This window comes from Molothrus ater, chromosome 3 (assembly GCF_012460135.2).
Source record: "Molothrus ater isolate BHLD 08-10-18 breed brown headed cowbird chromosome 3, BPBGC_Mater_1.1, whole genome shotgun sequence".
NCBI lineage: Eukaryota > Metazoa > Chordata > Aves > Passeriformes > Icteridae > Molothrus > Molothrus ater.
Window position 1 is genome coordinate 95,907,018 of NC_050480.2, and position 13,928 is coordinate 95,920,945.

Below are 13,928 nucleotides of genomic sequence, written 5' to 3' on the forward strand. Positions count from 1 at the left end.
CAAAGCAGGTGAATTGCTTTATCATATCTGTAATGACACTTGTGCTGTGTCCCAAGCAATTCTCATGAGCTACTAAAAGATGTGAAAAATAGAAATGGAAAAAATACTTATTTAAATTAATGAGGGACTGCAGAGCTGGGCAAGGGGTGAAAGGAGATAAAAATGAACTTGAAAAAGAGGAAAAACTTAAGACTGTGTATTTGACTTGGGAAAATAAAAGGAGGAGAGAGATTAAACAAATGGTCTGTAGGAGAGGGGAAAACACAGCCAAAGTAAGGAAACTGCAGATGACTTGTGCCTAGAAGGCAAAATTACTTGGAGAGGAGTGGGAGAATCATGACATGACAAAGCGAATAGAATTTAGAATAGGCAAATATGAGAAAGACTGAAAAGAGAGGAAAGTACAGAAAGAAGCACCTGATCAATACAGGACACCATTCCCAGGAGTGGGGATCCTGACCAGCCTCCTCTGTGGTCAGCAAGCAACATTTTCACGGAGTGAATCAGCACTGTGCTACTCTATGCTGAGACCAAGAGCAGCTATTTTCTACACATAACAGCAGTCTCAGGAATTGCTATCAGCTATTCCCCTTCCTAGAGCAGGAGGGCTGCATGTGAGCCTACAGCATCCAGCTCTGCTAAATCAAGCAGGTGGCTAAATGGAAATGGAAAGCAGAGTTTCTCAGCAAGACCTAGCACTACCATGTCCACAAGAAGGACAAACGAACCCCCTTTCACTGACCAGCTTGTACCCTTCCTTCTGCTTTGTTGTGCCACAAACATTATCAGTAACTACCTGAAAACTGAGAAACTGATCGAAAAAGGGCCCCAAAAAGGGTTTGAAGGGGTTTGGGTTTCTTGTAAAACAGCTGCTTGTCAACTGAATGAGTTCCCCAGCTGAGTTTCCAGACCAAATCAAACATTTGTGTCAACAGCACACAGAGCATATGAAGGTAAGACAGAGTGGCCAGGGAAATCAAGCACCCTTTTTTTATTTCTTTGTCAGAACTGCTGATCTAAACTCACACCAAACTGCAGTCTTAATGTTTATACCCCTTTTTATGCCTAGTAACAGGAAACAAGAGCTAACACACACGTCACAATTTGCTAACAAGACTGCAGCTTTCTGAAAAAAAATAACCTAATATTCAAAAATATACTGTGAAATGGAAAAACTTTTTTTCTAGCAATATCAATCATATTATTCAGTGTCACTTCTCAAAAAGTGTGTTTTACTAAAGGATGTTTACCAGACCCAAATTCTATAAACTGCATTAAAGTTTGCCTTTGAAGTGGAGTAATCTTGGCTCATCAGAACTATTCATTTATCTCACACAAATCCAAGAAATATTTAGGAAGCTTGACCAAAATCCAGTATCTACATTGTTGCTGTACTCAGAGCTACTTTCAAAATAGCCTCAAAAATTCAGTTTCAGTTACATCCTATCAGACTGTATTCAGTTACATTTTCTCAGACTATATTGGGTTTTTCTTCCTTGAAATTCCCATAATTCCATGTAACATTTGAAAACTTAATTAATTTTCTGCTTTTCACATTTTTACACCATGCTGAGGGATGGTGTACACAGAATTAGGTGAGCCCCAAGAGATTTCTCTGGATTTAGTTTGCATGGACATAGAAATCAAAAGTGAATGATAGGTTTAAAAAAGAAAAAAGATAAGGGAAATCTGTTCAGGAGGTTAAATCAATTTTCAAGTGTACCACTAGAGAACAACAGAGTAAGTTTGAAAAGCATCCTTTCCAAGTGTTCTTTTCAGAAAAAGAATGGGCTTATCAATCTGTGTAAGAGTCTGTATCTGAAATTCTCCATTGCTGTCAGATATCTACTTAGATCTGCCCTTGGTCATCTTAGCCTGAAACATGGAGAAGACTGAGACAATTAGTGGAAAAAACCAGAAGACACTCATATAAAGCAATCACCGTATTTTGCTACCAGCAGAGACAATCAGCAGATAAAAACAGTAACATAAATTCTGTAATCAACTTTTAAGTCCTGTTGTTAACAACAAAATGTATTTGCATTGTGTTAGTAACAAAATTAAAACCACTTCTGTATTAGTTATAAAAATATACAACAAAAAGTGTAATTCCTCAATTAGCAAGGCAAGATAATGACCTAATTTACTGAAAAGTTTTTACACTTACCAGTTCCATGTAACAAACTAGCTTCCAATATGTGTGGAATTCTTGGAGGAATTTTCATAGATGCACGAATCTGGTAAAAGCTAAAGCAAAAGAGTGATTTGCAACTGATGTGCTACAGTACATCTCATTTACCATATACAGATACATTGACAAAGGCAGGAGTGGATAATGGGAAAGAGGAACAGATCAAGGAATCTACAAAGCTTAATACTGTCTTACTTGACCCTTATCTTGTTATATTTTATTTTTTAACATTATTAACCAAAGTAGTGGTCAAACATGAATAACAAGAAGTCCCAACACTAGCTTTTCCATACCCCACAGAGTTGGGGCAAATACTTGTAAAGACCTGCAGTAAACTACGCTGGAAAACTGGTATGAATGAAAAATCAGGATTATCACATACACTACAGTCATCTCAGAAGGATCTGCCATGTAGCACATCTACAGGACTGCTATAATCAGTTCTGACACTGAAGGAGGTGAAACTGCAGTTTGTAGAACTCCCCCCTCCATGAAAACACATTGCTTACCAGACACTCCCTGTATGGTTTGTGGCCACCAGCTATGCAAAAGTGCAAATAAAAGGTCACACTAAGCAAAACACGACAGTACCTTTATGCTATCAAAGCCAGGAACTGCAGGCTTCAAATCCAAAATTGAGAAAAACCCCAACACAAGTCTTTGGGGTCTCTACCCCATCTCTAAACCATTTTTCATCTTATTCAGCTCCATACCATTTCCAACTTAGATTTTCATCTAAGAAATCCTTAACTGTCACCAGACAAATTTTATGGAAGCCTCTACATAACACAAGTACCCACAAATACTCTTAGATGACACCTTCTAACCATCCCATCCCATTTCAGATAATTTATTTTTGTTTGAACAATTAGCTTCAGCTCCTCAGTGAGCTGATGTGACCTACCACACAGCTCCACAAACACTAGGACCAGTGAAAGAGAGGCAGCACAAACACAGGTACAGAGGGGAAGAAAACCCCTCCTTTTTTGGTAGGAGCATGGTCCTAAATGTCCTTAGGAGTACACTTTTACCCCTCATATTTCACTCACAGTGTACACCCAAATCACAGTCATGGTTTTCATCAAAAAATCCAAACCCAAAAATCTAAACCCAAACGAATGTATTTGTTGTTTTCTGATTTTGACTTCTAACGTTTCAACTGATCTGACTGTGTATTAGCCTAACAATAAGCCAATGAAAAAGCCCTTAATTTAATTCTTTCACAAAATTAAAAGTCAACTTTAGACTCATCAAAACTTATATATCAAAGAATGCTTTATAATGAACCAGTAACATTGTTAAAGATAAGATATGAAGTGATTCCTACTTTTAAAAACTAGAGCAAAACTTAACCTATTGCAAGCTACTAGTTACATTTCATTTTTTGAAACCCACAGGTCAAACAAATACACTCTCTAAGTGATTAATAAATAGTAAATTAATTCATTTTGTATTGGGTTAAAGAAATATGAATTAACATTAAGCTTTCACTGTAGAGTATACAGAATGAAGAAGATGAAGACTGCCCTCTCAACAGTGACCCAGGAGGATGCAGCATAGTACAGTGATGTACTCCTTTTTTTCTGGGTCAGATGAGACTTCCATCATTCAATTAGTGACTCATTTCACCTATACTGAAGAAACATGATACATGATAATGTACAATAGCCTCAGCAAGGAGATACTTTCCACCAGCCCTAGCTTCACAGTGTCATTTTTGGATCCACAGTACACATTCATCAAGAGACTGATGCCTTACCACTACTGGCTGCATATTCCCATGATCCTAATGACCAGCTTGTCATGGTAAAGCATACTGCTTGTTATTTCATTAAAAGAAATTATTTCATTGTATTAAAAGAACGTAAAATTATTTATATGGTTTGCATGCAATATTTTGTTGCAGCTTTCTATTAAAACATCACATCTCAGTAAGTTCAGAGCTATACCACATATTTTAATTCACCTTGGCTTTAGCCTACCAAACTATTCATACCAAACTGTCATTCTATTAGAATTTTAAAAATCCAAATTCTGCATAATTCTCAGCTGATGTTCAGAAGCATGTGACAGCTCTGCAGAGCATAAATTTAACTCAGGATTAACAACTTTATCAAGTGTGGATAGATTACTGAATAAGGACTGTAACAAGGTAAAATGAAAGGCAAAGCAAAATAAAAACTGAGCATTGAACAGAAAAAGGGTGCAATGGGATATTCCCATTACTTAATCCAATAAGGCTCATTCACCCTAGAGATACTATTAAGTGACTGTTTACAGTTTGTGCCTCAAAGAAAACGATCAATAGAATTGTTCATGCCTAAAATGTAATTTGTGAAACCAAAAGGCTGTTAGGACATCCTTTCTTTCTTATTATTGTTTGCTTGCAATTAATCAAGAGCAGACCATTCTATCCTTTTTCTTCAGCAAACCCTTTACCTGCCTGATATTTTTATTTGGTTCCATAGGGAGATGAAGGTGTCTTGTTTGCTTGTTTGAGACAGATGGGTTAGATTTTCAGCAGATTTATACTTTAAGCAGTTTAGAACATAAAACATTCACCTGTTACACTGAATAATAAAATCTTGTAGGAGTTCAGCTAAGGGCAAATATGCAAACACTAATTCAAAATCTTATACCTAGATAGATGACAAAATTATTTAACTGCACTAAGTTACTTAAATAAGAGAGACAGTCCCCTACACAGTATTTACCTGAATTATTCACTGTCATTCATCTTTAAATGCTGTATACATTAAGGATCTACCTGCAAATGAAGAGCTATTATACTGAAACAGGATACCTGATTCACAAAGGTACTATATTTGCAATTTGTAAATAAGGAAGTACTTTTTTAAAATTATGATATACATTTCTCATTTGACAGCAAATTTTAAAAGTAATGAAAAAAAATGGATCAAGTTTAATCACTCTTTTTCCCCAAGCCCTGCCTTCCTCATCTTGCCATCTTTTGTTCAACCCATGAATCAATTTACGTTGCAATGCTTCCATTTCTATTAAAAACCAAAACAAAACCAAGTCACTTTCAATTATTTCCTGGCTGTACTACAAACATTGCTTAGTTGTCGTCAGGACAACTGACACATAAACCTGATCTATGGTATTTGCTTGGGCCTACACATAGCAATTCGGTATCAAGGACTTGTTACTCACCTATCACATTCAATTCTCCCAAATATCCTTAAAACACACCATAAATAAGATCTGAATACAATCAGCTCTCCACTGTCTCATGTATCAACTCTCCACTATCTAATGTAATGAGAGAATGAAGGTATCCTGAGTAGTGGAAAATTCCAGATGATAACAATGCTACAGATCACACAACCCATGGTGCAGCACACGTGCCCAAATCGATGCTGGCTACCAATGCTTTCAAACCGCAGTCCAGCTTCTTCCAAATGGTGGAACATGGCAGACAAACACACACTTGCAGGCTTACCACTAGAACTTTTCAGACACAACAGCTCAGGTCCATCAGTGTGTCTATACTACACTGCTTTCCTGAAACCCGCTGGAAGGGAGAACCCAGTGCAAACATCTCAGAGCATGGCCGTGCTGAAGCAAAGCCAGTGAGACTCACATGCCCAACCTTGGTACAGCACATTTTCTCTAACATGCATCTCTAAGTCCCAGGAACATGACAGGGCAATTATCAAACTGATCCTGCACCAGTCTGGTACTTTTTCAGTACCAGCCTGATTCTGAGAGCAACCTAGACAAATTCTCTACTGGTAACAGAGACAGGGTTTCAGGTTCATATAAAGCTCTATGTAAAACTGTTTTCCAGAGCAGAAATACTTGAAAAAAAAAATAGGTCAAGCTTTGCAGACAGCATTAAGATTCCAGAAAAGTGCTAGGGTTCTTAAAGCATAGACTAGCTGTGTTTTTTATGTGAATATTTTTAAAGAATAATTTGAAAAAAAAAGTTACAATCTCTCCCTTAATCTCTGTTTTGACTGCATTACATTAAAAAAAACACCATTTTCAGATTATTAACTGAAACTGCCACATCATCATTGGTTTTTTAAGATAACAAAGAAGTCAGAAGTATTTTGACAAAGACAATTTAAAGCTACTCTGCTTTGAAGAAAAGAATTAGTGGTATTCAGAAAGGTGATATACTGTAAGAATGACCTGTAAAAAACAGCAGTATCCTTCACACTATCATTTGTGCCATTAGCTCAAGCAAGATTACCCTGTATTTCACTAAACAGAGAACAAACCAACAGAAATACCACCAAGAACTTTAATGTACAGTATGACAGAAAATGCACTAAAAAATTAATCATGAGCAAGAGCCTGATATGCATTAACCGTTAAAGTACCCTGACAGGTTATGCCATGATGTTAAGAATCAGCACCTGATAATTCAGCAAGATACTGTGTGCTAGATGATACAGCTAGCGTTTGTCACTTTAAAAGGCTGGGCTACAATGGCAGCTAAGGAAGTTGAGCCTTAACTCAAAGAGTCACTGCAGTACAAGCAATGCAGGGAACACAGCTGGATGAAGGTCTGACTACACCAAGAACAGATTTTGAATGAGTCTTGAGAACCATTTTTTCAAGACAACAAGTGGCTTGCTACAGCTTGATGTTCATGGGTGTTGATGTGATTTAAAGGACAGGCTTCAGAGGGAGGCTGAGTAAATGGAACTTGAAACAGTCTTAAGAATACTTTAGCATTGGAACAGATAAGAAATGGAATCTCCCCCTATGGAAGCTTTCAAGACATGAGGGGACAGTGCTCCAAGCAACATGGTTTGTATCAAGTTCTGACCCTCCTTTCAGCAGGAAGAGAGTCAGAACTGTATGATATGCTACTATCCCTTTCAGCCTGAATCAGTCTATGATCCCAGAAGTTAAAGGAAACCTGAAAAACAGGGTTCAGCAATTTCCAACTTGATGACTGAAAGGCAACACAGTAAAAAGCACATATAGTTGGGAATTGGTACACAGAACAAGTTGCAGACGCACCTGTGAACAGAGCGTATTTCAGCTCCTGGTCTTCTTAGGTCTACACAGGCAGAATCCCTCTCAACAGCTTCCCTGAAAGGCAGCATTTTTTACTTCCTATGAAATTTCAAATGTCATTCACTTAGGAAAAGAAAAAGATGACCTACACCACCACCTCTGAAAATCTGCCAACCCCTCCTTCTCTAAATGCTTACAGCATTTACTTTACTTATCTTGGCAACAGACATGAGGTCTAGGATGAATAAATATCAGATCTCTTGCTCTAGTTGTACTACTTAAAACCTTTATCCTGAAACAGTTTGACATCCCCCAAAAGGTACCTTTGCTTTTGCTTCAATGGGGGAGATAGTCTAAACATTTGAGATGTCTACTGAGACAGCATAAGCAAAGCTGAAGTACACAGTTTATAAATATCCAGGTGATTTCTGTCAAACCCAGCCTATGCAGTCATTCTTCAGTAAATATATGCACTCGTGTCTGTTTATGTCATTTGGTCCTCAATGTCATTGCATGCAAATATATAACCATGATATTAAAAGGTTCAAGGATATCTGGAGCTTAGTGTCCTTACTACAGACCTTGTAGGAAAAGGTGTTCTGAAATAAACAGTTAGAATTACTGCTCTCCTGTAGGCAAAGGACATCTCTATTGTCCATGCTGTGTATAAAGGATTAAATTTTGTTCATCAAGTTGTATTAAAATCTTGAAGATTCAAAAATCTGGCATGTGCCATAAAAAGCTTTCCCACACAGGAAAATGTATATGTTTCTTTTTTTTTCCTCCCCGCTACGGGGGAACTTCATTTAGATAGGCGTGAGTAAGGGAGTTTTTACCACATTTGTGGAAAATGGTAACTTAGAATCTGAGCAGGAAATAGGTTTATCAATAACTGGAATTTATCTTGCTACTGACAAAAATAGAAACATATGAAGTAATAGTGATTTGACTTTTTAATGCTCCTATATGGAACTACAGGGAGTAATGCATGCAAATGCAGTCATAAAGTACAACCATTATTAAAATAAAAAATAATCTCATGCATTAAAAAGCATATGAGTATTTATGGCAATAGCTGCACAAGATTTTACTTGAAAAACAACTTAGTTTGTCGGCTAAAGAACATTCCAAGGCAAGCGTACATTCTAAAAAAGCTTCATAACACACTTCATCATTGAGGTAAAACGTTTTTGCTGTTCCTCTCGCCAGAAGAGGAAAGACAGAAGCGTGTGCATCAGAGTCTGAGCTTTCCTCTTCCCTAAATCCCACTGCATGCACTGCACACTTAAATGTGCTCAGTCACATTAGCAAGAGCAAGCACTGAATGTCGTGGACTGTAAAACTCACATGCACATTGGGTCACCTGCAGGGCAGATTCTAAATTTATCAGTTAACCAAATGGAAGAACAGCTGTGACTCTGTATACGCAAAACCTCAGGAGAGCTCTTGGGATCTACGGAGTGCAGGGCCCTATCAAAAACACACCCTCCACTGCAGACCGCCAGTAAGACTTCTCCTTTTTCCAAGGTGAGCTGTGGCTCAGGCAAGCAGGACTCATTTGGTGCATGAGGAAACAGAGCTGGAGATGAAGCACTGCTTTGCAACTATGGAATGTGGCAGTGAAATGAGGAACTGCAGGGAAAACAGAGAGAAGAGCGAGTCTCCAGAGGAGCAGCAGCTCGGGGGCAGCAGTTCATGGAGGCAGTGTCAGCCTGACCCTGGCACAGCTGTGTCCTACAGATCACACCTACAGATTCCCACGGGAGCAAACGGGCACTGACAGAAACTCCCACTGCAGCGAGAGGCTGAGTCAGCACAATACTGAGAGGATCCAACAATGAGAAAGAGTATTAGTTTTATTTCTGTTCAACACCCCTCTGTTCTACAAGATAAGCCCCTTGCTACTGGAGAGACCCTACATCCCTAATTCTTCCATGGATTTATAAAACAAATCTTAAAAGCAGTTAAGACATTTAGCTTTTTCCACAGTTACAAGCCAATACTGACAAATGCCACGTAGTTTTCCAGGCAATCTGAGTACACCTGTAACATTTATAACATTCCATATGATTGTGGAACACAAATACTCTATCTTAAACATTACCACAAATTTGCCAGGTTTTTTTTTTGTAACCTCCTAAGCATTCTGTAAAAAGGCAACCCAGGTAAAGAGGAAAATCACAACGGAAATAAAATAAGGTGCAATGGAACTGAAATAAGAGAACAGAGAAAGACACAATAAAGCACAGGCAATAAAAAGTTGATTATTGAAGCGCAAAATTAAAACCAGAATTGGTTAGACTTGTTCCTCACCAGGAGACCTGCACAGTTGTCTATAAAAATTTAATCCCACCAAACCTATTTTGGGCCCACAGAATACCAAATGGACACCAAACTAGGTACAGGGCTTATCTAGACAGGGAATTATTTAATACAAGTATAGAATGCACAGAAAGATTAATATCTTGCAATCATTTGTATGTAATAAGTACTTCTAGTAAGGACCAATACGAGATTTACATTCTGCTATAATTGTGGGATTTATCTGAGAAACTCTAATTCAGATACTTGAGTAACAGGAAAACTTTCATGCCCTATGTTTAAAATCTTTTAGCAATCCCTTCAATGAAAAATCCATGTAATTCCCAGCTGACTTTTATTAAGATAAATAACACATTGGGCAAACTTACAGGAAATAGATAAGAGGTCCTCATACATTTGAAAGTAAGTTTCCTTGAAGTTAATTACTTTTTTGAAGTACCTCACATGCCTAGAGCACACATTTCTGAAAATCAGTATTATATATAAACAAAATAGTAACTAGACCAAAAGTCTGATGAGAGTTATTATAGACTAATACCTCAACTGAGTCACAGCAGCTTGTTATGAAACAGGATTAAATACATGAAACAGGATTAAATACATAAAACAGGAGAGAGGAAAGTAAATGCAACTGGAGATTTTGCTTATTATTACAAAAGCCTTTTCACCATGTTCTTATCACAAAACACACTCAGGCAGAATTCCTGCAATGCTTATGAACATCTATTAAAAAACTTGAAAGGGGAACAGTCTCAAATAATTATTGCTTTTTTAAAGAGACACATAAACATGCAGTTGATTCTTATATAATCAAATATATGTTAACTTATATTAGTCTATGTTTATAATTTTAGTTCCTCTTTTACTTCCTGTTCTTACTGAAGAGAAAAAGAAAGAAATCATACTAAATTTCCTCACAAAAGAAATCATACTAAATTTCCAATCTTTAAAGTACAACAGTCCCATAAAGCTTATCTTCAAGAATAACGATTTCTCATTCTCTAATAAGAACTTTTAAACTATATTTATTTAGCTTGAAAGTATTTTTCATTTGACTTTTCGATTCACCATACTAGCCTTGCAAATCATATATCACCATTGTTTAACCACTCTGTGGCTTGGAACTTTTCAGTTCTCTGGGGAGAAAAGTACGGGATGCTAGGTTTTCCTAGTATACAGGGTCACAATTTTATACCTTCAGCCCTTGCAAACAGACATCAGTTTTTACCAAGACATATCATAACATATTAATTTCAAAATCAAAGTTTAGCAAACACAGCAGATGGGAGACCAGAAGACAACTCATTTTCTGGCCTTCACTAGTCTTTCAAACGTTGTAAGTTTTGCAGCTGTGCAATTCTGTTCCTCTCATCTGTCAGTAAACAAGTATACAAGCCTTACAATTCACTTTGCACCTTATTTTCATGAAAGCCAATCTCTGTTTTAATTGCAAATAGCAAACATTTAACCAGAAGGAAAATCAGGTATCACAAAGAAAACTGTTGCAAAAAATCGTGACAAAAGAGCCCATGTGAGCTACCGTATCTTATGTAAGATAAACCAAAGAAAGGCAGGTCACTTTCATCACTTTCATCCCTTACCCTTATCTTCATATTTTCCCCTGTAGTAGCTGTGTAATTCATGAAAGTGACATTAGCTCCTGTCATTTAATTTTTTACATTGCAACACTGTAGTTTCAAATATACTGCTCTGAGATGTTATTAGCACACAAAGAAGGAAAAGTAATCTCTAAGATTAGAAGTGTCTTTTTTCCTTCAAGCAAGGCACATTTTCATGATTCATTTAAATCACCTTAAGCCAGTACTGCCCCAGGTAGAAGCATTTTGCAGACCAAAACCTCTTTTACGTATTTTTGTCCTGCCTCAAATAAGTTTTGCTGTTGCATCAAGTCTATGGTAAAAGAAACCAACACGCTCATCCACCTGAATAGGGAAAAGAAGAATCCAGTAGGGGCTATTAACAGAAGGCAGGATCACACAGCCAGAGGAAAAAGTGTTCCCTTCAGTGACATGACAGGGGTTTAAGAAAGGCTGAGCTAGTGGTGGGGCTCCATGCTCAGAAATAAAATGAAATTGTACTGCCACTTCTGGTAAATTATTTTTTCCTCAACTTCAAGAGTTTCAACTCCAAAAGCACTGAAAAGCAGAACTGCTTTATTATTATCATAAATCTTAAGAAATAACCTCAGGGAATATTACCAGAACAATGTCACAAGCAAGTAATGAAAAGCTACCAGCATAAATTAAGACCTGTTTCTCTAAATTACGATTATCCTAAAAGCTTATGAATGTCAAAGAGTAAAGTGAACATTCAAGATTTGAAAGCAAAAACTCCACTTCTTTCCCCTTCATAAAAAAGAAGAGTTACTGTTCTTGAACAGACTTTTTGACATGAGAGAGCTACCTCCTACAGCAACAGTATCTCCCAAGACCTACCCTATCCAGTATACTGACAAGAATTAAATTTCTGATGCCAGTTTATATAAATGAAAAAAATTACAGGAGAACAAACACACTAAGTAGTCAAATCCCTTTTTCTCTTGCCAGGTTCCATAAGCTGGATACCCTGAAGAAACACAGTACCTGCTGAACCTGTTCAATAAGTTAAAAAAAATTATATAAGCAAGCAAAAAAACCAATTTGTTTTTCTAAAGTCTACATTTTTCAAATGCTTCTGTTTTGAGAAAATTGTAACAAGCACTGAGGAAAACCTCAAGTGGTATCCCAAATATTTTGAAATCAATTTTATGTAGGAATGTATTCAGGAAAGGTAGGAAACAAATTGCTGAAAGGAAGGCATACAAAAGTAGTATGAGATGAAAACTGAAAAGAATGTAATCAGGAAAAGAGAAAAACTCCATAGAAGAAGCCCTAACCATGGTGATATGACTGAAGTGCAGTGATGGTCATCAAGGTGATCATATGATTTACTTTCTACATATACTGAGGGTCCTCAAACTTTCCATCCATCTGGGTATCTAACTCATTTTGTTCCCCTTATGGGGCTGACCTCCCACCACTGCTCCCTGTAAGATGAGATCTGCAAAATCCACTGAAGAAGATCCCGAGTTCTCCTTGCAGAGTTGGACGCTGAGGGTTTCTGCTGCTCTGGATGCCGTTCTATCATCTCCTCCTTCCCCCTTTCAGAACTGACCTACAGAAAAGGTACTTGGCATTCTGGACGTGACTAGGGGCCCTTTCTCTGCCAAGTATCAGAGCTGGATCTCTCTGACTTCTGCAATAATCTGATTCCTTCTCTGTGCCAGTCAAGCAAGCTGGCATCTGGGAAACACTATCCTTTCTTATAGTAAGGGGATGTCAAGAATAATGTCTTGAAATTTAGACTGTGCTTTTTCAATATAAGGACTTCTGTAAGAAACTAAGTTTAAGGAATTCTGTTTACCCCTTTTCCTCTGTCCTGTCCTCCCAGGCACTCAACTCTTCCCCCTGCCATACATTTGACACCTTTCTCAATTACACCAATGCACAACTTGCAGAGCAGTTCTGGACACTGGTCAGATCCAGCAGCTCAGCCAGCACAACCCACAGGGCAGGGCACTGCGGTGGCACAAAGCTGCCAGCAGCAAGGGAGGTGGAAACTGCAAACTGGCATTGCCAGGCAAGCTCTGTATCTCCACATGAGGGCTTAGGGAAATTAGAATTGACATACCTGATGTCTGTCATAACTCTGTATCCTAGGGGCAGGGATGCCAACTGAGATGAATGCAAAAGTTCAAACAGAGGTTTTGTTTCAAAACATACTGATCTCTGGGCTGCTGTCATTGAGCAGATCATACTGACATAATGGCCTCTCCCGTGCCAGATATGTCTCCTAACACAGAGCCTGGAACTTTTATGCATATTTCTCTCAGGATTAGTTGTAGTCCAGCATTACAGTTAAACCAACCCAAAAGCTAGCTGGTGACAGAAGTAGGCATCCCATTCCTCCTGTGTACTTTATACTCCTGCACCATCACTGACAGAATATCTGATGTTGATGTGGACCAGAGAGATTAAAAAAAATATAACCCAAAATGATTCTGGTTTTGCTGTTTTTTTCCTGCTGGTTTACCACTTTGAGCTGAGCAACCATAAGGTGAAAGAGCATAGCTGCAGGCACACAGGAAGCACCAGAGGCAGGATCACCCTACTCAGGCAGATGCTATCCAACAGATCTCCATACCTGTGAGATCTATACCATTAACCCTGTGTTCCTGCCTGCTTAACCCACTCTCTGACTATACTGCTGCCAAAAGCAAGCCCATCTGACTGACCTGACTGCAGGAGCAAACAAAGCAGGAGAAGACCATGCATATCACACCTTTTGGCAGATCCATGCTCAGGCCCAATATAAATGCATAGAATGCTATTTCGCTCCAGATTTGGGTTCATGACACCAA

General features: G+C 38.1%; 1 protein-coding gene across 2 annotated transcripts in view; it reads right to left on the reverse strand.

Annotated features, from left to right (window-relative positions):
- Positions 1-13,928, reverse strand: part of FAM135A (family with sequence similarity 135 member A) — a 79,544-nt gene that overhangs the window by 38,677 nt on the left and 26,939 nt on the right. For both annotated transcript variants that reach the window (XM_036379563.2, XM_036379564.2), the window contains exon 4: positions 2,168-2,247. In XM_036379563.2, the coding sequence (XP_036235456.1) occupies positions 2,168-2,247 (80 nt within the window). The remainder of the gene's footprint in view (positions 1-2,167; positions 2,248-13,928) is intronic.